This window comes from Doryrhamphus excisus, linkage group LG17 (genome assembly GCF_037039965.1).
Source record: "Doryrhamphus excisus strain RoL-2023G ecotype Guam linkage group LG17, RoL_Dexc_Guam_v1.1, whole genome shotgun sequence".
Taxonomy (NCBI): Eukaryota; Metazoa; Chordata; class Actinopteri; order Syngnathiformes; family Syngnathidae; genus Doryrhamphus; species Doryrhamphus excisus.
The window spans coordinates 2,143,028-2,170,510 of record NC_136373.1 but is presented as its reverse complement, the minus strand read 5'-3'; the positions used below and the strand labels follow the sequence as shown (position 1 = coordinate 2,170,510).

General features: G+C 39.8%; 1 protein-coding gene across 2 annotated transcripts in view; it reads right to left on the bottom strand.

Annotated features, from left to right (window-relative positions):
- The window catches only part of kcnd3 (potassium voltage-gated channel, Shal-related subfamily, member 3), a 77,329-nt gene extending 51,057 nt beyond the window's left edge, over positions 1 to 26,272 (bottom strand). Inside the window, exons 1-2 of one of the 2 annotated variants that reach the window (XM_058085660.2) lie at positions 25,723 to 26,272; positions 24,161 to 25,342 (exon numbers count right to left, since the gene is read on the bottom strand). In XM_058085660.2, the coding sequence (XP_057941643.2) occupies positions 24,161 to 25,263 (1,103 nt within the window). In that variant the 5' untranslated portion in view covers positions 25,264 to 25,342; positions 25,723 to 26,272. The remainder of the gene's footprint in view (positions 1 to 24,160; positions 25,343 to 25,722) is intronic. The other variant, XM_058085659.2, reaches the window with a different exon arrangement.
- Between the last annotated feature and the right edge of the window lie 1,211 nt (positions 26,273 to 27,483).

The following is a 27,483-nucleotide window of genomic DNA, read 5'->3' as shown; positions in this document are numbered from 1 at the left end:
TGTGTCCGCTCAAGCTGAGAGTTGTTCATCAAAGGCTGCAAACATAATAAATTATCAATTAGATGTCTACCAAATCTTTTTCTTTTTTTTGGGAGGCAAAGCGTAGTTTCAAAACATAGATTTCTTTGGTTCCTAATTTTACTCTAATTTAAAAATTATTCCGCAAGATTAATCACAGATTTTGCAACCACCTTGTTTCAAATATCACACTTTCCATTTTAAATGCGACGAGCACTAATGACTGCTCTCCAAGGGACTGCAGCACTTGATGATACATAATGATGTCATCAAAGAAAGGACTCAGCACAATATGACGCGTCAAACCGAGCGCTGTGTTCTTCAAGTGAGGCAAAATATCCGCATTGTATTCCAATATATATATATATATATATTGGATTTATGTGGTGGAGAAATCTAACATTCCGCTTGGAATAGTGAAAACTCACATGGGTCTGTATCTTAAAACTAAATGCCACGATACAGTCCGCACACACACAATGAAGGCTACACATCCAAATGGGTCAAAATGCTCTAAAATTCTAGCTGCAAGGTCGGTTTGTTCACGGAGTGTAAGAGCTTTTGTGTGTGTGCTTGTGTTTCAGAATGAGAGAGGGAGCAAGCGGCCATGTCTAACCACACCGGCGACCCACAACTACGGGCGACAGATTCTACATCGTGTGTCAGATCTATTATTCCGAGGGTCGTGAATGTCAAAACGAGAGGAAGGAGAAAGGAAGACGTACGCGGCAACAACAAAGCCCCCTTAACCCCGTCACACAGGTTCGATTGTTAGCAATTATTGCGCAGCCCGAGGTGGGGGGGTGGGAGGGGGGGGGGTCGTCTCTCCCTTGCAGCAACTCCAGAATAGAACAAGGTGGAGTCACTCTCGAGAGGTTTTGGTTTCAGAACCCAAACTGTGGGTCGAGATGACCCGGAATATACCGTAGATTCTGGACTATAAGTCGCTCCGGAGTATAAGTCGCACAAGGCCAAAAATGCATAATTAGTAAAATAAGTCACATTTTTTGCAGATAATTTATTAAATTATTATTATTAATTATTAAATTAATATTTTTATTATTAATAATTAGTTATTGAATTCATATTTTTTATTATTAATAATTAATTATTTTGTTGATTATTTTATTAATTATTTTAATTATTAATTAATTAATTAATTTGAATTATTAAATTACTACTAATAAAAAATAAAAACATAATTAAATAATTATATTAAATTATTCATTTATCAACTACTTGACCAAAACAGACATCATCTTGGAAGGCAAGTTCTAACAATAAAATAAAAAATAAAAGATATGCTAACACAATGGTTATTCAGCTACACCAAAAAAATAAACATAAACAGAAAAGGTGTCCAGTGTTTATGTAACATAAACCGTTTTTTTCATTTATAAGTCGCTCTGGAGTATAAGTGGCAGGAACAGCCAACCGATGAAAAAAAGTGCGACTTATAGTCCGGAAAATACGGTATATCGTCGGAATATCTCAACCTCTTTGACATTTGGCCACCGAAGACCAAATCACCCGTGCATCATCCGCCCTCGACCGCCACCCAAAACGAAATGCATCGGACCCTTGTGTTCGCCCACACAGTCATAGGAAGTGACAGCATAAGATGAGGGCGGATAAAAAGATGGGAGTCGTGATGTGTGGCAGCAGCATGATGCAACTTCACAGTGTGCCACCTTCTTCCGTCCAGCTAGTCACCGTGATGACATTATGCTGTAACCAACTTTCCCCCGTCTGCTCCTTGAAGGCTGCTTCTTGACACATTTTTTCCGACCCTATTTTAGCGCCTTCCAACCTCGGACCTGAGGAACAAAAATTCCTATCTGCCTTAGCATGATCCTTGCCTGGCACTGTTTTGGGGATCGAATAGTTGCATCACTGTTAAAAGTCAGCGGTTGAGGCCTTCTAGTACCATTGGACATCTGCTCTCCATCTGTCATGGCGATGCTTGCCTGAAGCATACATTAACATATCTAAATAGAATAACACGCCATGAACGAGGCGATCTATTAACCTATGGCAGCAAAAACATGAAAATACATGCTTTACAGAGTATATATTTTACTCACTAGTGTTAGTGAAGATGTATGAAACAATAAAGGTGCGTCTCACATCCTCAACACTAGTGCTGGGCAATATTTTTGTTACTATTATTATTTTTTTAAATCAGTAAACTGGTATAAAGTCTTCCAATGATAAGACTTATAAATGATAAACGTAAACATGAGTTGTGCGCCACGGGGTGACTTTGATACATAACATACCGTTTGTTATAAGGAACGTTTGTATTACTATTGTATTATTTATTATTATTATTATTATTATTATTGGAAGTATTTACTCAGCAGACCGCTCGCAGTATAAACACTAAACCCCCTCTTCCAGAACAAAGCAGGTTGAAATAGTGATAAATACCGGTGAAGGTTGGCCAAACCTTGGAACGGAAATGAATGCTAGCTTAGTTTAGCATGTGAGTGTGGTTGCGTGCATGACTCGAGTTGGACGATCTTCACTGTATTAATGTAAGGAGCGTTTTACAATGTCCGAAGATGTAGTTTGCCGTCTAACTGTATGAACAGGAGTAATAAAAATATCTTCCATATGCACTTGGAAGTGCATGGGTGACTACATCTTCCAATCACAAGCACTGGCATTAAAATTTGAATATTTTGTACCAATGATTACCAAAAATTTAGCGATTTTGTTACATTCCAGCCCCAAGACAAATCTCTTATAATGTCAGCATCATGATGATAAAACCACATTCGACACCGTTGTCATAACTTTCTTAAAAGAAAGCTGCACATGTGCCAAGACAAGGAACGGCGAGCACAAAAAGCACGTAGATAACATGTTTCCTTATCTCATTGACGGCCCACGAATCACACGAGTCGCCATTAATGATTCACAGTGTTATCGGGATGAGCTGGAGGTTGCCAGAAGATGAATGAGACTATTTCCTAGTTGCTCCAAGGTTAGCGAGACCTCAGAAAAGACTAACCCATTTCATCATTATGGGCCCCAGCTGTTAGCCATGTCGCTGTTCTTAACCCAAGGCTTGCCATTCATATTTCTGAGGACGGGAGGGGGGGGGGCTGGACAGGACAGAGTGATTCACAGATAACAATTTGAGATGCATAAACAGTCTTAAGGCGATCCTTCTGCTGCATCATTAGTCTATTAAGTGTCTGTAGTGAACACTCATCTAATGACTAATTTAGGGTTTTACACTTAAATGTTTGTAATGTTCTAAGGACAACAATGTATTATTTTAGGCTGTTTTTTTTAACCACCAAAGGAGGTCATGTTGTCCCCAACCCCGATAAGTTTTTGTTTGTTTGCAGGGCTGCACACTAACTTGCAAGAACATTTTTAATAAGCTCATTAAAAGCTAAGAAAACAAAAAGTTAAATAATCCCATTAAAGGGGACCTATTATGCTTGCTTTTGTACTGAGATGTGGACTCCTATAGAGCAGCGCCACATAATAACCGGCACAGAATTTTTTTCTAGATCTTCCAGAATCTGCGTCTATTCCAGCTGTATTTATATATATACTTTATATCAAAACAGAAAAGAACAGACAAAGCAGAGTTTATGACACTTGCATAAACCATTTGAGTTATGCGTCATGCTAGGTGATAAGCCCATGTAAAAGTTCACTTTTATGCCTTTATTTTGGAGTCTTTCCTGCCTTTTTTTAAAAAAAAATCATAACTCGCACATGTTGCTAATTTGAGTTGTCTTTCTATTTAGGTCAGCCGCGCGCTTCTGTTGTTGCATCGTAAGGTTTCACCATTTGCCAAAACCTGCCATTCTTGGATTCCTGCCACTGCACGGCAGCTATTTAAATATAATATTTTCCTGCTGTACCAAGCCAACATGTCACACTATGTCTTGCTCATGGGCATTGACTATCACAACAGACGCTACACCGACTGCCCTCTGGGCAACTAGTTATTCTTCTTTCAATCAAAAAGGGTTTAATTAAGTCATCACAGTTTCTCTCAACTGCCTTCTTCGCTCATCCATCTCCATCCCCTTTGGGAAATTATCTTTCTTTCATCCGATCCCCAAATCTTTAAAGCTCTTCCTCATTTGTCCATTCCTCATATCCTTCAAATAGTAACTTCAATAGCAATCAGTTAGCAGTCAATATGTGTGTCGGTACTAATCAATCCCATCACCTGATTCCCGACCATTTTTTTTCCCCGTGACTGATGTTTCATTGTGCTCACTACTGCTGCGTTGTTTTTTTTTAAAGAAGTGCAGAATCAAAAGTAATGGAAAAAATAATACTTTTAAATAAAACATTTACTGAGAATATAAAGCCAATGAGTTGTGTGTTTTACAGATTAATTTGAACTCAGATCAGATGTACGATGTTAACCGATGCGGGAAGGTGCAGTGTCCTGATTTCATTTCCTTGTTATTTCTTATGTTTGCTCTTGGCAGGGCAAAATTTCCTTGCAGGCAATAAAGGAATAAGAAAAAAATCAAGTCAATTGACTGCTACTGGACGTGTGACTCAACCTTAAACTCATGTTAAAAATAGCTGGATTAATATTTTGTTCCATTTCTCCAGTTTTAGGACATTGACTGTTGCATTGTTTTGTAATGATATCAATACTAAAATCAAAAAAGTGACAACAGTGCTCCATTCAGATGTCAGGTGAAAATGGGACAGCTGGGAGAGAGAGGGGCGGGGGGGGGTGATGAGGTACATCTTTCCCCCATATGTGTGTCAGACTTTTTGTTTGTGCGCCCGTCTGACGTCGAGCCCAAGGGCTGAGCTGCTGTCAGTGCTGCCGCTCAACCGGCCAGCAACTCATCAAGACGTTTCACTTATGGTGTCGTCAAAGAAAAGAAATGATGCTGCTTGTAAAAAATAGCAAGAGAAAAATAAGGCCGGGGTGGGTGGATGTGATTCTGTGACGTTGCAAATGAGAAAATGGGAGTCATAGAGAGTGGGAAGAAGGCATTTCAATAAGAAAAGCTTGTGGCAGAATTCCAACATAAAGCAGCTCTGATGAAATTAAAACCCAAACGTGAATACAAATGACATGCATAAGTTACTTAATCAGCACCGTCTGAGTATTCCACTCAGTGTGATGTTCCCGTAATCTAATTTCGTATAGCAGCATGTATTTCCAAACCACGGAATCTTTTTTACATAATCAGGACTACTTGACCTATTATCCCTTTCTGTGCCTCTTCACTTACACAACTCTCCCACCTACAACACTCAATTTTATATGTCCGAAAATCATGGATCAGAGAAAGAAAAGCAATTATTCTCAATACATATTTAGCTAACTGCTATTTATGAGCAATAAATAGCAATACAAGGTTATTTCTGTTCAGGAAGGTGCTTCATACCGATGGGTAAACTCCAAATTATTGTGACTGTAAAGGTTTTATTTCATTTGAACATGCATCAGATTACAATTGAGTGCATCCCATAATCAGTTCCCAGTTCCACATGTCCAAAAGGAGTAGCTTATTAAATCCTACCCCTCCATCTGGTACTTTTACAATCAGTACCTGTTACATTTGTTCACTTCCTGCTTTCCATAATACAGTTTAAGGTTTTTTTTTTTAAATAATGTACCTTGTACCGAAGTACAAGTACAAGTGATATGAGCATCCAATGACATAATGAGTACTATAGTAAGTGTCAATATAGTGATATATATATGTTACATTTGTTCACTTCCTGCTTTCTATAATACAGTTTAGTTTTTTTTTTTTGTATGTCTCGGTGGTCAATGGGTAGAGCTTAGCGCACAGGCCACACAGCTAGAAAACCGGGGTTCGATTCCCTGCTCAGTTTTCTCGGAATACTCCGGTTTCCTCCCACATTCCAAAAACATGCTAGGTTAATTGTCGACTCCAAATTGTCCATAGGTATGAATGTGAGTGTGAATGGTTGTTTGTCTATATGTGCCCTGTGATTGGCTGGCCACCAGTCCAGGGTGTACCCCGCCTCTCGCCCCAAGGCAGCTGGGATAGGCTCCAGCACCCCCGCAACCCTCGTGAGGAAAAGCGGTAGAAAATGAATGAATGAATGAATGAATGAATGAATGAATGAATGAATGAACATGCATCAGATTACAATTGAGTGCATCCCATAATCAGTTCCCAGTTCCACATGTCCAAAAGAAGTAGGAAGAAGCAAAGCTTATTAAATCCTACCCCTCCATCTGGTACTTTTACAATCAATAACTGTTACATTTGTTCACTTCCTGCTTTCCAAAATACAGTTTAGGGTTTTTTGTAGACAAATTAAATGTCGAGGTGGTCAAGGCTCCAGCACCCCCTGCGACCTTTGTGAGTAAAAGCGGTAGAAAATGAATGAATGAATGAAATCTGATACCGATACCAACTGATACCATATTTTTATGCTGATATATCAGCCGATATTATGGCTTGTTAGCTAGCTCATATTAACTTGTTTTGTCGCGGTAGAATTCTGGCGACCAGACCAGGGTGTACCCGACTCAAAGACAGCTGGGATAGACTCGTGAGGACTACTCCGGTTTATTTAAGCACATCATGACCGGTATCATCCTGACCCCGGTACCAAAAATAGCCTTTCCACACCTCCCGCCAATTTCTATGGGTCAAGCGCTCTTGGATGAGGATCAGTGGAATGAAAGTCATGCCTCATCAATCTGTCAGGGGGTTTGTTTGTAGCCACTCTTGTGGCGGTCGCTGCCTATTCAGATGCGTCAGTCGACACCACCGACTTCCTGGAGCATCAGCCTCGTGCAACTGTCTAAACCTTGTTTTATCCCGTCCGGTATCCCGCAACAAACTCCATTAACAGTGAATATATTTGGAATTCCTTAAAAAAAGTTGAGGAACAAGCAAAGTGAAGGGAATCACAAGATTGATGATCTATTCCCAAGTGGACAAATTGTGTGGCTCAAGCGTTCATGTCTGCTGGTCAAATAGCCAACACTAACTTTATTTCACACTGAGCAGATTTACGTCTTCTTCAGGATTTTAGAGGGTAGAAATAAATTACCATGACTGATAAAGGGTTGGATTTTAATGTTCTGTTACATAATGTTAAGCAATTCATGCATTAACATGAATCCCATTTGTGATGTAGGAAGTCATCCTAGGAACCATAGTGTCCCATTTAAGGTTTTCTATTAAAACTAAATGTTGTATTACTTTTTTATTTGGTTTATCTATTATACAATTTGTGCTCGTTTCTCTTGCAGGCAGTACACTCATCACGTGCTGATGAATGATGGATGTTGGCAGTACAGTGCGAGTTAGATAGAGCTATGATAGATGAATGTTTCATGCCGCCATTCATTGTTTATATGAATGCCGCCACTATGCCTGTCTGCCTTTTCCGGCAACAATGAAACTCTGTCAATGCCTTGTGAATCTTTCATGTGCGGAGAATCATTTTACGCCTTTTTTTTTTTTTTTTTTTTTTCCAACCTGCTCTTCATTTATTTGAATCTTCCAATATAACTCAGAATGTTATTATAACTCTAAAATAAAACACTTATGATAACTCATCAGTTGTAATGATGGTCAAAATCATATTTCTTAATTAAAACGCGTAAAAAAAAATGCTATCCGTGCAAAGCCAACCAAGAAATTCCATTATTGATTTTGTGGAAAAGAGTAAGGAGATAACAGATGTGTGTGTTTGTCATCCGACCTCATAGGGAAACAGCCCATCCAGAAGAGCCTGTAGGGAGGCATTTAGTCTGACAAACACATGCATACTTTTCTTTATAAAGACACACCAGAGAGGAAAAAGATGTGGAGGAAGCAAGGAGTGGATATCCAATTTGTCTCGACCGCATTAACTCCAAACCAAAAGCTGACTAATAAAGCAAGTAGAAGCCAAGAGTTATTCTCGGTAGCAGTTTGCTTTGGACTGTTCTCGCCATTTATAGCCTTTCGATCTGAACGTGGTTAACACTGGGTACTATGCGAATACCTGAATGTGTAATATTAGCTGGTGTCCAGCTGGGATAAGCTCCAGCATACCGCGACCTTAGTGACAATAAGCGTCATAGAAAACTAATGGATGTGCAATGCAGAATAATAATAGTTTGCCTCGTCATGTTATTGTACATGAAAATAGAAAATAAACATTCTCATTTATAGATCGGGTTACCACAGAAACACATTGAACTGAGCAGCAGAAAAAATCCAAAAAAAAAAGCATGTATGTGATAGAATAAACACACCGAGAGCCGCAGGGTGGAGGCATAAGGAAAGGGACGTGTTGAAAAAGGGGGGGTGATAACGGGAATAAAGGAGGCGGCAGAAAGGGAGGAGCTGATGCTGGGAGTGAGGAGGGTTCCTATTTTTAACCCTGCATGTGTGATATATGCCAATAGGTGTTCTCACTACAAAATGAAATTTGCATGGCATTGTCAGGACTTCTATAGGTTGAATTTGACATCCTTGCTTTATTTGGTATCAAAATCATTAAAAATAAAAATCCTACATGATCCTATGGGGGGAAAAATGCACTTTAGGGGGGATTTTTGTCCATTATTCACAATCCGTAAGTGAAATATGAACACATTTATTTCCCTTTACAAAACAAGTTAATATGAGCTAGCTAACAAGCCGGCTATTTTTGGTCATTATGTGCTTAAATAAACTGGAGTAGTCCTCACGAGGTTAGCGGGTATGCTGGAGTCTATCCCAGCTGTCTTTGAGTCTGGTACACCCTGGACTGGTCGCCAGGATTCTAGCGCGACAAAACAAGTTAATATGAGCTAGCTAACAAGCCATAATATCGGCTGATATATCAGCACAACAATATGGTATCAGTTGATATCGGTATGAGATTTCATTCATTTTCTACCGCTTTTCCTCACGCGGGGTGTGCTGGAGCCTATCCCAGCTGTCTTCCAGCGAGAAGCGGGGTACACCCTAGACTGGTCGCCAGCCAATCACAGGGCACATACATATAGACAAACAACCATTCACACTCACATTCATACCTATGGACAATTTGGAGTCGCTAATTAACCTAGCATGTTTTTGGAATGTGGGAGGAAGCCGGAGTACCCGGGAAAAAACATGCAAACTCCACACAAAGATGGCCGAGGGTGGAACTGAACTCGGGTCTCCTAGCTGTTAGTCCTAGTCCAGAAAGAACATTAAAGGACATAAAGTTTTATAGGTCTTCTAGAATCTGCACCTATTCAGCTGTATTTCTTTGGATTTCTGGGTTCCCGCAGAAACAGTCTGTTTTAATGTACTAGCTGTATCCCAGCTGTCTTCCGGCGAGAGGCGGGGTACACCCTGGACTGGTCGCCAGCCAATCACAGGGCACATACAGACAAACAACCATTCACACTCACATTCATACCTATGGACAATTTGGAGTCGCTAATTAACCTAGCATGTTTTTGGAATGTGGGAGGAAACCGGAGTACCCGGAGAAAATCCACGCATGCACGGGGAGAACATGCAAACCACACATAGATGGCCGTGGGTGGAATTGAACCCTGGTCTCCTAGCCACTCGACCGCCGTGCCGCCTGGTATCAGATTTTTTCCCGAAAATTAAAAACGATATTACTGTGATTGGCTTGTGACCAGTCAAGGTTGTACCCGAAGACAACTGGGATAGGCTCCAGCACGCCTGGGGACCCTAGGGAGATTAACCAGTATAGAAAATGAATGAATATAAACCAATATTAAAACTCAACTCAAAACTACTGTTATGACCATAATAGCTTCATTGGAGTAATATGTTTTTACAAAAGGCTACACAACACACTCATACAACCACATACAGTAAATTGAATGTGTTGAAATTAGAGTGAGTGTGCTGTGGACACAACAAGTAAAAAAAAAATAATCTCACTGTGATGAAATCAAATCAGGATTATACCCATAGAACCATTTCATCTCTTGCTAATCCTCAAATGATTGAGGTTTGGGAAAGTACACACAAACACACACACACCTACACACAAGCACAAAAACACAAGTAATATCCATCAATATATTCCAATTAATGATCCAAATCAAAAACATCCCAACAGATAACAGATCAGGACCATTTCCCAAATGCCCTGCAAAACACAATTACGACGGCACAGATACAGTCACATGGCTTTTGGTGCCTATTAGCGGGCCATTTCAATTACGTCCTCCGTCTCTGCCATGCATCTCCGTGTGCAGCGTTGCAACGCAGAAGCTACAATCACTTATTGGATTATACGCCAATCAAATCAATCACTCTGTGCTGGGACTGGCCTCCTCTTACCTTAGCGTTTACACGATCATCATGCTCATAAATAGCCTGGCAAATTGCACCATCATCTGACTGAATGTATTTCTACAATTACAGCTGAGTAGCGGTGAGACACCCAAGTCACAAGATCGGGTCTACGGGAAATACATAAAACAAGATGAATATGTGATGCAATATTTCCTTTGATTTTCTTTCAGTCTGTAAATCTGAAGGATTGGCGTTTGGGACAATAGTATTTTTATTGCATGTTCTTCAAATGTTTTTTTTTATAGGTGTGTCAGCGTTTAAACATCAGTGCTGCTCAGCTGTTCTTTGCACTGTATTTACAATAAACAAAAACGACATATTTTTAATATTGAGTGAAAAAATTAAAAGTACTGATTTCTCTTATTTTTCACATTCTTACATTTTTTTAGATCATCAAAAGTATCAGCTGTCTTTGGGCGAGAGGCGGGGTACCACAGGGCACATACAACCTTTCCCACCCACATTCATACCTATGGACAATTAACCTAGCATGTTTTTGGAATGTGGGAGGAAACCGGAGTACCCAGAGAAAACAAGGAAAACTCCACACAAAGATGGCCGAGGGTGGAATTGAATTTGGGTCTCCTAGCTGTGAGGCCAACGCGCCGACCGCTCGTCCGCCGTGCAGCCCAGAAAGAACATTAAAGCACATAAAATTTTATAGGTCTTCTAGAATCTGCACCTATTCAGCTGTATTTTTTTGGATTTCTGTGTTCCCGTGGAAACGGTTTGTTTTAATGTACTAATTCCACCCATGGCCCACCTCCAGGCACACCCACTCCACTGTGGTTGGTAATACTCGCCAGTACTTGTATTGATCTTTTATCTGTCTGACATACATGGATCCCGAATCCGATCCGGAAGTTAAAGAGGTTACTTCCTGAAATCTCTCAATGGTAAGTAGCTTTAGCATTTTAGCGTTCTACAGAATGTGGCCACTCATTGTGGTGTGCGGCGGCTATTAGCAACCCTGCATGCTTACACTTGCACAAAATAAACACAGGACAGTGATAAATTATTACGGATTACTCAGTCCACACAACCAAGTAACGCTGGAAAGGCGTCGGATGTAAAACGAATGTAAAACTCCGGTTCTTGGCATCCATACCCAAACACAGAATCTGATTTTTCTCCAAATCCACTCTTTGTCCAGAGGTTTTGAAAACCTTCGTTTTTAGTACCAAATATCTGGACGATCGTGGAAATGGTGGAAAAACAACTTCATTGGATGAGATACCCGCCTAAGTGTGGACGGGGCCCTCGGTCTGCTTTGTATGGGGCTTTGTTCCAATCTGTTACTGTTTCCCAGCATGCTTTCTGTATACAACACACATCGATGACCTCACAGCTGGAGACGCGAGCCGGGCCAAGTATACGACTGCTCGATGAAGAAAGGACAGTCGATTGAAAGTAGACTTTGGGTGAAGCTATATCGAGGACACCGAGTGAGCAAAGTCGTTTAGAAATAATTTACTTTTTACGATTAAAAAACAACAAAAGTCTAAAAAAACAACAGACATCATGATTGAATGTGCAGCTAATTATCGAAGACACGATCTCATTTGCATTTTGCATTGCTTTATTTTTCCCAATGTGTCCCCGTTGTCGTTTCTGACATTGCAACTCACGTGCAATTGTTAAATCATGTGGCAAGAGCGTACAAAGCTTTAGCGTCTGGTCACGCCGAGCCAAGTCAAGAGGCAGCTGAGTGAGAAGCTGCTCTGCTTACAGCCTCCTGCTGCCAGGCTCATCCACCTGGCCTGGGAACATTCATTATGGTCCAAATCACTTGACAACAACATCCATCACCACAGCCTGATCTATATTCACTCATTAGACCGCTGCTATCATCACGCTCCAACACTGATTAGCCACACTGGTAACTTGAGAGGATAGAAACCTGTATGGATGCCTCCCTGAGGGTGCTACTAGGGTTTTAGTCATGTGGGCAACTCACTCGGAATGCTAAGTCCTGCTTATATAAGTCGGAGAGTAGTGGGAACTGTCAATTAAGTTGGGTGTTTTGTCTTTGAGGTCATTGAATGTTCAATAAAGTTTATCCACTGATTTCATTTCATAAACTGGTATTATTTGCGGATGATACCACTGCTTTTTGTTCTGGAGGGAGTACAGACAAAATCATTAGAAAGGTCAGAGAAGAAATGGTCACACTAAAAAGATGGTTTGATGATAATAGATTGTCCTTGAACCTAAATAAAACTAAAATCATGCTGTTTGCTAACAGCAGAAAGAACAAGCACCAGCAAATACAAATAGACGGTGTGGACATTGAAAGGGTGAACTAAAATACATTTCTGGGGATCACAATAAATGAAAATATGAGCTGGAAACCTAATATTACAAATATACAACATAAGGTGGCCAGAAATATTTCAGTATTGAACAAAGCTAAATTTGTTCTCAATCAGAAATCACTCCACACTCTTTATTGCTCTCTGGTTCTACCATATCTTACTTATTGTGTGGAAATATGGGCTAATAACTATAAAAGCAATCTTCACTCGCTTAAATGTACTGCAAAAAAGGTCAGTAAGGATAATTCATAATGCCGCCTACAGAGAACATACTAACTCCTTATTTCTAAAATCACAAATACTTCAACTTGCTGATATAGTTAATCTTCAAACAGCTAAAATAATGCATAAGGCTAAAAATAACCAATTACCTAAAAAATAAGAAATTTAGAAAAAAATTTAAAAACTAGAAAAAAATTTTTCCAAAAATTTATAAAATAAATTTATAAATTAATAAATAAAATACATTTGCTAAATACGAGGATAAAGAGTCTTGATGTGCTATATATATCACTATATTGACACTTACTATGGTACCCATTATGGCATTGGATGCTCATATCACCTTGTACTTACTTTGGTACGTGACAAAAAATAAGAAATAAAAAAAAAAAATGTAATTAAAAAAAATTTGTACAAAAATTTATGAAATAAATTTATAAATTAATAAATAAAATAAATTTGCTAACTACGAGGATAAAGAGTCTTGAACCAGTCATGATGTGCTATATATATCACTATATTGACACTTACTACGGTACCCATTGTGTCATTGTATGGTCATATCACCTTGTACTTCGGTATGAGGTACATTATTTAAAAAAAACAAAAAAAAACCCTTAAACTGTATTATGGAAAGCAGGAAGTGAACAAATGTAACAGTTACCGATTGTAAAAGTACCAGATGGAGGGGTAGGATTTAATAAGCTTTGCTTCTTCCTACTCCTTTTGGACATGTGGAACTGGGAACTGATTATGGGATGCACTCAATTGTAATCTGATGCATGTTCAAATGAAATAAAACCATTACTATTACCATAAATAAAACATAACTTAAAGAGTCAACATGTACAAAAAATGCGTACATGTTGGCAGGTCTGCACTCAATGACATCTTCATCGCTACAGCAAGAGACGAACGGCTTACCACGACAAATATGTACAATCATCCCTAAAGTACTTGGTGTTCACCTGCACTTAAAATAATCCATTCCCATCCGGAATTGCACGCTGGCGACTTCAGCAGCCAAGAATAACATTTAATTCTACAAAACACCACTAAGAAGTACGTCCCACAGGGTTTTTTTTAAATCAAATTATACACCCCTTGCTGGGCCCCAGAAGCAAACAAGCTTATATATAAAAAAAATATACAGTTTGAATCTTCAGGTGATGCAAACATTCCTACGGAACTACTTGACTCTCTGGACTCAGCCAGGTGGACACGCTGGCAGGAAGTCGTGGCAAATTTAGATTTCAGGAGACCTCTGCCTCGTGCCGAGCATAAACAAAAGAATCTGTCCCTGCTTAGCCGCACCAAGGAAGACATCACAGAACTGAAGTCATTCATAATACCAAGACCACCGGTACACCAAATTACAACGTCGATATCAAATAGAATAATGCTGAAACAGCACCAGTCAACTGCTACAGGATTATTATCGCAATGCCAGGGAAAGACTTCAGCATGTGCTTTACTACTTGCACATAGCATGATGGATTAATTCCTATTCTCTTGTCAGAACAACACCAGTCATTACCCTAAAAAATCACTTTTTAATGCAGATGTCTTTAGAGGATTAGCCATGTTGCAAGAGATCAATCTCAAGACACCAAGCATACGGGCAGGCATGGACTTAAGCCCTATTTTTTTCCCTTAAAAGGTTGACTTTTGGCATCATTAGTCTAATTTCCATCCCAATCTCTCAAGTAACTCGTCTTCTACGTCTCTGCTCAGTGAGGAGCTCGTCCATGCTCCAATGGTGTCACATTAGAAGCCTGGAATTGGAATGGATTGCGAAATGTTTACATATGTGAAAGGGATCTTAGACCCTTTGGAATGGATTCATCACACAAACTGAGGTTTTGATGTCTTTAAATGTGCATGTAAACATAACTGATTGGACTGAATCGGTGCATGTACCTGACATATTGATACAATTTCTGGGCCTGGACAAAAAAAAAAAGACGCATCAAACTGGCGTATTTCTCAATTAATTTGTCCGATTTTGCAGTATATGCTCGGTTATCCTGAAGCGTATAGACCAGGGGTTTCAAACTCAATTTACTTGGGTGCCACTGGAGCTCGGGTCTGAGTGAGACTGGGCCGCATCAGGTTTTCCAAAAAAAAAAAAAAAAAATGCATTTATTAAAAACAAAAAAATTAAAAAAACGTCACTTTGGTTCCAATTTTCTACAAGAAAAGCTCTGATAAAACATTCCACTGTTCTCAAATATCTTACTTTTTATTTTTCTACACAAAATAAGATGAAAAATAAATAAACAATAAAGAAAATCAATCAATCAGTAATAAATAAATAAATATAATAATAATAATAATAAAACGGCAAATAATAGTTGGTGGGTAGACAAATTATTTTTTTCAGATTAAAATGAACAAAGCATTATTAGAGCCCTGTAGACATGACAAAACACGACTATAGTCACATTCATACTCTTTTTATTTACAACATATTGCGCAACTGCAGGGTCTTGAGACACATGCTAACTCGCAAACTAGAGAGCTAGCCACCTAAACGGTAGCCTTCAAGTTATTTCCTTTCAACTTAAATAGCCAACAACTTACCACTTCCACACGGATAGGGAGGATAACTATTAACAGTTATTTAACCTTTAACATGAACATTAATCAAACGTAATAATTTTTTCCGACATTAAACTTTCATATCAAGGCGGGGGCCCCAAACTAGTGTCCTGCGGGCCACATTTGGCCCGCGGGCCGCGTGTTTGAGACCCCTGGTGTAGACACACACAGCAGGGGAATCTCATCCCCGCTGCATTTGTGCGAGACGACATGGAAAATAATTTGCGGTTTATTATTGATGCAACAAGAACAAACAAAAGGTGAGAAGATGAAGGACATTTGGCGCTCACCGGTCGGACCGAGTGCGATCAAATAGACAGAAATTGGAATAAACAGGAATAAACATCTCGGTGCAGCTTTCACATTTTCGTATATGGGTTAGCGCATTTCAAAGAGCGTTCTTAGTAATGAGGGTGGAAAGCACTGAGCAGAGCTGCATGTCATTAGATGTTCCCTCTTCTGCAGTAGTAGAATGACAATTTGCACTCCAAACAAATGGATAGTTTTTCCAAATGTTTTAGCAGCCGAGTAGAACTTTAACATGGAGCATCGTGTCAGCGGTGCCAAATGATGAATGCTGTCATTGTCACAATTCAAATGTACGCTATTTTGACCACAGGCTGCAATCACGTTATTGATGGACAAAGTCAAACTCACGCCAGTGCCTATTAGTCATTGTTCTTTTATGGTTTTTACCTCGTTTGTTACTGCTCACATGTACAGTATATTTTAAACATGGACAATCCATCACACCTTTTTGTGCTTTGCATCATAAAGGGTGATATATTTCTCGCTTTTGCAGCAACTGGAGAATGTGAGGAAAATAATGCGGTGTGTTATCTGCTGCGGTAAATTACCCAAGGATACTCTGCTAGTCTAGTTGATAATTGGAGTCTATAATAATTCCCATTGTACAATTGTCACAAAAATATAAACAGTATTTTATTTTTGGTCTTCCAGACCAGCGTACCACCATATGTTGTTTTTCCGTGCAAGCCAGCATACCAGCACGAAAACATTACATATGCTAGTCATGCTGGTAGCCTGTCTCCAGACCGGCATACCAGCACGAAAACACAGTGGATGCTGGGAGCTGTTTTTTTTTTTTTTTTTTTCAGTAGGGAGCTCAAATATGAAGAAGACAGAAGTTACTGAAATGCGTGCTGACAGAGGGAAATAGTGACAAATTCAGCAGAGACAAAAATACAGGCAGCTTAGACTGGCAGAGTTAGTCTGGTTGGGAATCTGTCTCGATCACGGAGGATTGACAGCGCGTCTGTAGTGCACACATCTGTAAATAGTTCAAACACATGCAAACATCAGTAAAATGATGTTTTGGGGTTTCTAAATTTGGGAATACATTTAGTTATTTTGTCATCAAAAAACTTTTTTCCTGTGTTTTTGTTGTTTCATAGAAGTAAACAACTGTTCAGATGTTTGAATTGTCATTAAAATCCAAAATACGGATGTCAGTCACCGTTCTGCTTAAATTTGCTTCTCTGCAGAAAAATACATTTCTCAGTTTTTTCAAAAAAAATCAGGTGTTTTCGCTGAAACCAACCGATGTTCTTCATCTCACCACTATTTTAGTTTGTATCTAAAAGTTACATGGTAAACTAGTTCCGTAGCATTCGCGGTGCACAGGGCTGTTCAAACTAAATTTGGGTAGCGTGACTGCTTTTTCTCTATTTCTGATTCCATGAAGTCGTCATAAAGCAGGCGTGCTACAATTTAAGAAATTTGTTAATTTTCAGTTAGCAGTATACGGTACCATGCATTGACTGGCCACAACATTAGCATTACACTTGCATAGCATCACAAGAGCAACATCAGGCATCCTGCATTTACGGCTATATTTTACCATGCTAAAATATTACACCCATCAATACGTTACAGTATGCACCTTAAATGTAAATGTAAAATGACTACACGCCGCATATTTTTTAAGACTGCAAGCACGATCGTGCATCGGTTCAGATGTTTGAGGTGTCATTAAAATCCAAAATACGGATGTCAGTCACCGTTCTGCTTAAATTTGCATCTCTCTGCAGAAAAAGAAATTTTCTCAGTTTTTTGGACAAAATCAGTTTTTTTGAAACCACCCGATGTTCTTCAGTTCGCCACTATTTTGGTTTGTATCTAAAAGTTCCATGGTAAACTCGTTCCGTAGCATGCGCAAAGTCTCAACAACTCAATTTGGGTAGAGTGACCGATTTTTCTCCTTGTCTGATTCCATGAAGTCATCATAAAACAGGCGTATTACAATATAAGAATTTCGTAAATATTTTTTTTTTGCATTGACTGGCCACAACATTAGCATTACACTTGCACAGCATCACGAGAGCGGCATCAAGCATGCTGCATTTATGGCTATATTTTACCATGCTAAAATATTACACCCATCTCAATACGTTACAGTATGCACCTTAAATGTAAACTTGTTTCATGACTACACGCCGCATATTTTTTAAAACTGCAGGCACGATCGTGCATCAGTCACTGACTTTTTTTTCAGTTATACACCGCATGTGAGCCTTTTTATCACAGGCAACGGAATTCAAACTTTTCACCACCGTCTCATACTGTTCGGTAACCAGTCCGCATGCTGGTAATTGAATTAAAGGAGTGGACATACTGTAAGTGTAGTGCTTTTCCAGGGAACATGGCTGAAGGCACTCTACTGTGACAAGCAGTGAGAGAGAAACAAGGAAGAAAGTAAAGTGTTTCCATAATGAAATTTCGACACATCAGATGTGCATTTTTTTGTCCCCCCCACCCCCCTCACAGGACCTTGAGCCTCACTCCAATTACTTTGGAGCAGTTAGTTGGGATGAGGTTTGACCGGACATAGTGTCCTGTAACTGGACGGCATTTGCATGCATGACAAGACCATGATTGAAAAAATGGGATGTAAGATAAAGCACATGCTTGATAACCTCTCCTTGTGAATTATCCTTCAGTCACGTTAGACATAACAACCCCCTTGGATCTTCCTTCTGTCCTCTTCCCTTGCTGATAAACAGGGTATTTTTTACCTTTATTTATCGAGGTCTAATTCAAGGTTTATGAGGAGAAGCTGCTGCATATTTCAGCATCTGCCCTACATTTAACTATTGATTTAAAAGCATTTGCTCCTGTCATAGCAAGTCCTTCCACACAATATGGGCTCCAAACTAAAACACTTTCTTACCAAACTCGGTACAAATCTTTTTTACATTCAGAAAAAACAAGTTTTGTGAGCGTAAACAGTAACTGGTATTTTTCCGCTGGACGATGTATGTACGTACATAAATAGCTGGGGAGCAGTGTCAGTATTGCCTTATAAATAAAGATGTACCGGTCAATGCATTTTTAAATGCATTTTATGCAAGCAATATCATATTGACCGCCTTTCAAAGAACAGGAAACCATCCAAATTTGGCATGAAGAGAGGATTATACAGATTAAAAAATGGAGGATTATTGATACAGTACATTTTTAAAAGCAAAATGGTAACATAAGTTTACACTTTAAAGCACAACCAAGTAGCATAACTTTCCTGGTGACAATGTTCAGTATAGTTTTCATTTATGATTTGTTTGACATGTGTCATAAACGGTCAGAAATTTCATTTATTCCATCTCCTTTCTGTATTAAGGTGAGCTGGAGACGATCCCAGCTGACTTTTGGGCAAGAGGCGGGGTACACCCTTGACTGACAACCATTCACACCAACAGACTAGTTAGAGAAGGGGTCTCAAACATGCGGCCCGCGGGCCAAATGTGGCCCGCAGGGCACTAGTTTGAGGCCCCCGTCTTGATATGAAAGTTTAATGTCAGTGCGGCCCGCGCAAAGTTTGATATGGATGCTGTATGGTATCATGTACCCAGAAAAAAATTATTACGTTTGATTCATGTTCATGTTAAAGGTTAAATAACTGTTAATAGTTATCCTCCCTATCCGTGTGGAAGTGGTAAGTTGTTGGCTATTTAAGTTTAAAGGAAATAACTTGAAGGCTACCGTTTAGGTCGCTAGCTCTCTAGTTTGCGAGTTAGCATGTGTCTCAAGACCGTGCAGTTGCGCAATATGTTGTAAATAAAAAAAGTATAAATGTGACTATAGTTGTGTTTTGTCATGTCTACAGGGCTCTAATAATGCTTTGTTCATTTTAATCTGAAAAAAATAATTTGTCTAATTTATCTAAAAATTAAGATATTTGAGAACAGTGGAATGTTTTATCACAGCTTTTATTGTAGAAAATCGTAACCAAAGCACTGAAAAAGTTTGTATATTTTTCTGTTTTTAATAAATGCGTTTTTTTTTTTTGGAAAACCTGATGCGGCCCAGCCTTGCCCAGACCCTAGCTCCAGTGGCCCCCAGGTAAATTGAGTTTGAGACCCCTGATTTAGAGTCTCCAATAATAATAAAATAATAATAATAATAAAATGCAAAATCAACAGAGATAAAACAACACTTGGTTTCTTGACCGCCAGGCCAAAATGCTACCAACGGGTTACCGTGCAGCCAGTAATACTCATGTCGCCCCTATTTATCATCCATCGGACTTGGCTGTAATCTCTCAGAGCTGCCAGCATTGGGATCATAAAGCAAAATGCACGCTCTTCACCACGACAGTCGGTCGATCATTCCAAGCTTTAGTTACCTTGGTAACACCCTTCCGTATATCCCTTAATCCTCTGTCTGTCAACTCTACTTGCCATTGTTAGCGACTTCAGCTCAGGCAAAACAAGTAAATTGGTCACTTTGCCTCGACAGTTGTCGTTTCAGCTGTCAGTGCTTTCATTGGCGGTATCATTGTCTCCTGTCAGTAACACACTTGTCCACTGCAGGTAGTAAAACTACACGGCATAAAGCATATTTTTATAGTTGCTGGATACTATTCCAATCTCAGCACAGCTGTGGAGTTCATTTTGCACATGTAGGCAAAGTTAAGAAAAGTACGCAGTACTGCTTGGAACATATTTCAAGTTCCCCAGGAGCTGCCATAGCAAAAAGTCTTCACCTCTTCCTTCTTAAGGGAAACCTGCACTTTTGGAAATGTTGGCCATAATCCATATTTCTGACTTGAGAACATGCACATTGTGTTCTGCATCATGATTGGCTAAGGAACTCTACAGCATTGTCAATCAATCACTTACGTGCCTTCCTGTGCATCACAGAATACCAGCCAAATTTGTATAAATGTTTCATCGCTACCATTTTGACTCTGAAGTGCTGAATGGTTACATGTTTTATCCCCCACAACACCAACAATGTCGATGAAACGTTCTGCGTTGTTAAAAGCGAAAAAGAGGAAATGCAATGTGAAAATACAATGATGAATGAATAATATATTTTAACAAGGACACAAAAACGCTACAATTCAGCGGAATAAAACCTAGTATTTGTCTTGTTCATCTTTGACACTACAAATATAATTATAACGGTGCCTGGAACAAGTGTGGTAAATAGTAATTTAATATAGAATGCAGTACATGTTTTATTCCTGACTTCTCACTCAAAAAATAAGGTTGAGAAAATGTATAATTTAATGTTTCAAATGTCAACATCAATTTAATTACAAATAAGATAATTCAGCTTCGGCCCTAAATGTTTGTGATTTTGTTTTAAGCCTGGTCAATGTGTGCCTGCTCGTCCTTCATTTGTAGGATTTTAGCTAAGCCTTTTAGTCATGCTATAATGTCAGCAAAAAGCGAGGCCAGAGCAAAGCCAGTAAATACTGTCCCCTGCCATTTTTCTGTTCCAAGCATTAAGACGAGAGATGAGCTGGACACTCGTTATGAACGAGTATCTGGTACTGATAATGTATTTTTGCCGATTTCGAGTATGAAACGACTATAATTCGTTATTATCCGTATTTGGGTTCAAAGACAATTATGTATTCACTCTTCACGCTCTCTGATTGGCCAGTCACACACAGCGACCGCCTCTCTGGATTATTATGAAATAAACAAAGCCCTAAAAGACACAGCAAGCAGAAATCATAAGCAGAAAATCGTCGTTCCAGCATGTCATCATGCCAGTCAACATGGGTAGATTAATGCAAACACAGAATTTAATATGTAGCGACCTGAAACAATGCTACAAAACCAAAGAATCAGAGCCCAAAAAAGATTGAGCCAGAGGCATCAGGACAGAAAACGAAACATAGAATGAACATGGGAGTCGTTTGGAAGCTGAAGCTGGACTGAAACTGTGTGGAAAAATGCTGAAACATCCAATGAATGTCAGAATAGTTCTGAAGCTGAGCTGAAGCTGTATTGAAATGCTGTAGAAATAATGAAATTCATATGAGGTCCTCCAGAAGAACAAAAAACAGAATGTTAAATGTAATTGAATACAACATGATGAAGGCATACAGGGGAATTGAATTTGCAACCTCAAAATTAAGAACCAAGGTCTTAATTTGTTTCAGTTGGACTGCTAGGTGACAGAGGGTCCAAGTCAGGAGATGTTGCGAAGTATTTGATTCCAATGTATTTCCAAGGTATTTGAATGCTAGTGTACTGTCGAGGATAACTCTTGACTTACGATCTAGTCGAGACTAGTTTGTGAGTAAATGATCCTGCAGTTGAGCGGCTAGGTTTTTCGAGGATTGGTGAAACTGATGCGTTTTTTGAAAGACGATGTGACGAGTTTGAGTAATACGACGGCATTATCGAATGAGGTCAGGAAGTGAAGGATCTAGAAGACCCGATCAGCTCAGCAATCAGGTAGTGGTTACTAATTAAGTCGGTTCTGTCTGGTCCGGGGAACCCTGAATCCGACGGAACACAAAGTATTTATGAATACACAGACATATTTGTCTGCAGAGCAAATAGACAAATACATACTTAAATATCTGTGTGTGTTTATGACGTTAACCAAGTGCAGACGCCATGTTGTCAGGCATCTTTACGTTAGTCAGCAGATGTAGTGGGCCACATCATTTGTCACTCTGACACCCACTTCTGGCTTTGCTTTATCGATGACGCCAATCTCAACAACTAACCCCAACTCATACAAACCGCAGTGTACACAAGTGGACAACAATCCAAGTACTAAAAGCAACAGGAGGCCAGTTTAGTGATTCAGGTGTCAATCCGGTGGGAAGTTCCGTATCTGTGTATTAAGCGCAATAGCATAGGCGACTCTTAGCTAATTCATTTGTCCATACAATCCAGCACTGGCTCGTCAGTACATGGAAAAAAAATGCCCTTTTTTGCACCTTTCTTGGAATTTTGCCCATCATCCACAATCCTGTGCATTCTAAAGAAAGAAAAAACAGCCAGTATGAGGCAATTATCAGCGCACGTAATGGGACGCACCAATACCGCCAGTAAAGCCCTCCAAGCTAAAGCAGCATTATTATTAGGATCTGACGCCGAAGAACTTTTTTTCCGGTGTAGTGACACTGCGCTCTCACACTTCACGCCACTGATTTCTGATTCTGATTCGATACTGAATAAAATTCAAGCCGGTATCGGTAACACCAATTCAATACCAATAAACCAAACATGTCAGGTACATATTAAATCATTGCATAGTACATAAAATAAACAATATACGACACAAGAGAAACAACTGCATTTTATGTGGACGACGTCTCAATAATTTCCACTTTACCACTGTGCCCGTCCTCAAATGACTGATGTATCAAAGCGTCAATATTTTCATTTGAGAATCGATTACAGAGCCTAAATACTATGTGGTATCGGCGGTATCGATACTGCAGTACTGATCCGCACATGACTACTACCAGGTAATGTCAACGTATGCAGTTGCTGCATCGTTTGTGTATTTGAATTGAATCTACCAGCTCAACAAAGAGCAGTCATGTGCTGGAAGATACAGCCATTCCATTATTTGGCATCCCAGTTAGAGCGAATGTTCCTGCTATTGAATAGTCACAGAAAGCATATATATAAAACGTTGTTGGAGGGGTTTTTGGCTTTTTATCGTTTTTTTTTTGGGCTCTATCGGAATCATTGTTAGCTGCTTTGCTAGGAGTTTTCCTCTATTTCAAATGCACAGAAAGAACATAATAGACTTTGTCTAAGGTGTTTACTACTTTGATTAAGCTGCCGGCCAATCACAATAAGAGGCTGTGTCATTAGCTCCGCCTCTTGCTTGCTGGTACTGAGGTGCAACCCCCTTTCTGGTCACCTTGTGCAGCTTCTCGTTTTTTTGATTGAGTGTATATCGTAGCATCAAAAAGCCCTTCACCTCCATAGCCAGCAACAAGTGTGCCAAAAAGCCAACCACAAAGGAGCAAGATGGCCATCAAAGCATAAAGTCCAAGCTGGAATTGACTCTAAAAGTGCATTGATCTCATCACAGAGGGGGGGGTCAGAAAGGGAAACAATGCCGTAATCTGGTTTCCAAGCCGCTGTTTTTGTCTGACTGCAATCCTTTTTCAACTCATCCCCTTTTTCTACGAGTGTAATCGCCCAAGTCGCTCTTATCTTTGGCGTATAAAGGACAGGCTACAACCATTAGCGACAGAGAAGGGAATATCTTGATGGCTGCTATGCCCCAGAAGAGCGCTATTATTTTTAAAACTGATTGCTGTTTCTCCACAGCCTTCAAGTGTCGTATGTTTTGAAAAATAAGGAAGCATTTGGATGTGTTTTGGGGCCACAAAGTCAACCACACACACACACACACACACAGAGGCATACACATGTACTTGCAAGCAGATAAAAGAGGCGTCTGCTGTGTTCTTACCCGAGGGTTGTCATAGTAACGATGGTGTACCAGAAGGAGGCCGGGATACTGGTGAATTTACTGGAGCTTGAACCCTTCTCCGCGTAGAACATGACGGTAGCAAATATAATTATGGCCATAGTGAGGGAAAAAAGCAGGAAGCCCAGCTCGGAGGCACAGCTCTTCAGAGTGTAGCCCAGGATGCGAAGGCCCTGAGAGTGACGGGAGAACTTAAAGATACGGAACACACGGAAAACCCGCAGCGTCACAAAGGCGCCGCTCACGTCCTCGTTGTCGGTCATCACCAAGCCGATATAATAGGGCAAGATGGCCACCACATCGATGATACTCATGACGGACCTCATGAAACGGTAGCGGCTCGGTGCGGCGAATAAGCGCATCAGGTATTCCACAGTGAAGATCATGACGCAAGCCGTGTCCATGCAGAAGAAGGCCACGGTGTAGCGCTCGCCGCATGGCACTTCCTTCTGATTGGGCGCGGAGCCGCAAGGGACCGTTTCCACCACGTTTGTGATGACGGACACGGCGATGAAGAAGCCGGTGACATAGTAGAAGACCAGCGCCATTGTGGAAGTGTGAGGGTTCTCGAAAGCCCGCCACATTGTCTCCCTGAAGGTCATGTTGGGGAGCTTAGCATCCTTATTGTCCTCCTGGTCGTCCATTAGACGTTCCGCGTTTTCTCTCTTCCTGTCCTTGTACTCTTCATAACAGCAGTCGCCGATGATCTCCGGAACGATGCCAAAGAACGCGAGCTCTTCATCGTAGGACGAAATACACTCGTAACGAGGATAGTGGAGCTTGCCTGTGCGGTAAAAGTTCAACACACTACGAAACACGTCAGGATCCCGGTCAAAGAAGTACTCTTGTGTCTCTTCGTTGTAGAAGAACTCCTTCTCGGAGCTTCCCAGCAGGGTGTCCGGATAGCGGTCCAATGTATTCCTCCAGGTTTGGAATCGTCGTCCGCTGACATTTAGAATGATTAATTCATCCTTACGCTTGTTCTTCTCAGTCGGCGCCACGGGCATGGGAAGATTAGCCACAGGCATCCAGCCAATGGCCGCCGCCCGGGCGAAGGGAAGCCATGCCGCCACTCCCGCCGCCATATTGTCTCCGGCCTGGGGCGTAGGGGGGGACAAGTCCTGCACCTTCACAACCAGCTTGACTTCAGCGTATCTTCACCGACTAAGGAGACAAGGAACAGGAATGGAGTCAATTGAAGATATTAAAACATTTCGAGTGTCATAAAAATACATTGGAATCACAAAGTACAATTTCCAAACATCACCATCTATCCTAAATACGTTTAAGTCAACAACTACAACAAAACTACAACTTTTAGCATCCTAAATATTCCAAATTAGAAACAGTGAGCCGTTCTAACCTGTTGAGTTTCACCAACAAATGACAAAACATAAATAATGAAACCATTATTAAATTCTCAACATTAAGTAGCAATATCAACAAGTTCTTGAAAGCATCATTTACGACCTGGTGCGTTCAAAGCCCTTATCACGTTTCCATTACAAAATAAAGAAGTAGAACACATTTTAGCTTCAACTCACCGACTGGAAATTCTCCATCCCATAAATGGCGTCCTACTTCCACAGCAGTTTAGTTCCGTTTAAGTAATGATTTTTTTTCCACATTATATGTCTATTAAATAAAAAAAATCACCCATAAAGATTAGGAACGGCGTGGAAAAGTGTCGAAGAGTGGACGTACCACAGCTTGGTAAGCTCGCTTTGCATCCCGCTCGAGCGGAGGGATGCCGGAGAGCAAGCCGCCGGGAGACGCTCGCTTCTCGGCTATACTGCGAACAGAGAGCCGAGACGCAGGAGGAGAAGGAGGAGGAGCGTGAGCGTCCTTTTCTGTCTCTCTCCCGGTTTCTCTCGCTTTTCTCTCTCTCTCTCTCTCTCTCTCTCTCTCTCTCCGTGAAAGACACAAAATTGCATCAATGTGAGACGTCGCTCAGCGTTCATTGACAAAATGGATGAAGCGAGTTGAATTTGATATAAAAGCGCTCAATTGGAATAATCACTTTCTTCTACAAAGGCTTTATATTACGTTAAGCATTTAATGAATGAATGTGTTGCACTTTACTTTCTGGTTTAATGTCAAAACTTCCACAAATCACACCATAAGTGGATCATTCTTGAAATATCTTCGTAATTAAACTTTTTTATCATTTCATATCCCAGGTATTCCTCAAAAAAACATGTTTTAAACTTATCTTTTATACATTTTAAGATTTTTTTGTTTTTGTGTTACTACCCCAACCTTCCATAAGTGGGTCAAAAATGACCCGGTCAGGTTGTTTTCTTGAAATATCTTCGTAATTATTTTTTTTTTTTATCATTTCATATTCCCGTTATTCCAAAAAAAAAACATGTTTTAAACTTAGCTTTTATACATTTTTTTAAATTTTAGTTTTTGTGTTACTACCCCAACCTTCCATAAGTGGGTCAAAAATGACCCGGTCAGGTCAGGTTTTCTTGAAATATCTTTGTAATTAATTTTTTTTTTATCATTTCATATTCCCGTTATTCCTAAAAAAACATGTTTTAAACTTAGCTTTTATACATTTTTAGAAATTTTTGTTTTTGTGTTACTACCCCAACCTTCCATAAGTGGGTCAAAAATGACCCGGTCAGGTTGTTTTCTTGAAATATCTTTGTAATAAATTTTTTTTAATCATTTCATATTCCAGGTATTCCTCAAAAAACATGTTTTAAACTTACCTTTTATACATTTTAAGAAATTTTCGTTTTTGTGTTACTACCCCAACCTTCCATAAGTGGGTCAAAAATGAACCCATCAGGTTGTTTTCTTGAAATATCTTTGTAATCAAAATTTTTTATCATTTCATATTCCAGGTATTCCTCAAAAACACATTTTTGATATCATGCCATTCACATTTTTAGCTTACCTTTTTACACATTTTAAGATTTTTTTGTTTTTGTGTGTTACTACCCCAACCTTCCATAAGTGGGTCAAAAATGACCCGGTCAGGTTGTTTTCTTGAAATATCTTCATAATGAAAATTTTTTATTATTTCATATTCCAGGTATTTCTCAAAAAACATGTTTTAAACTTAAGTGCATTATGAAATTGGTTTAACGGTTCTTTTGTTAGTTGAGGTAACTCAATATTACTGAGGAATGTTTACACGTCCAAAACAGTTTGTATGTACAGTATACACATCTTAAAAATCTTTATGGGGGTGGGGGTTATTTGGCATTCGGTAGTCTGATGGCCAGGAGGAAGTGGCTGTTTCTAAATCTGGCTGTTCTGCAGCGGATCCTGCAGAGCCTTCTGCCCGACCC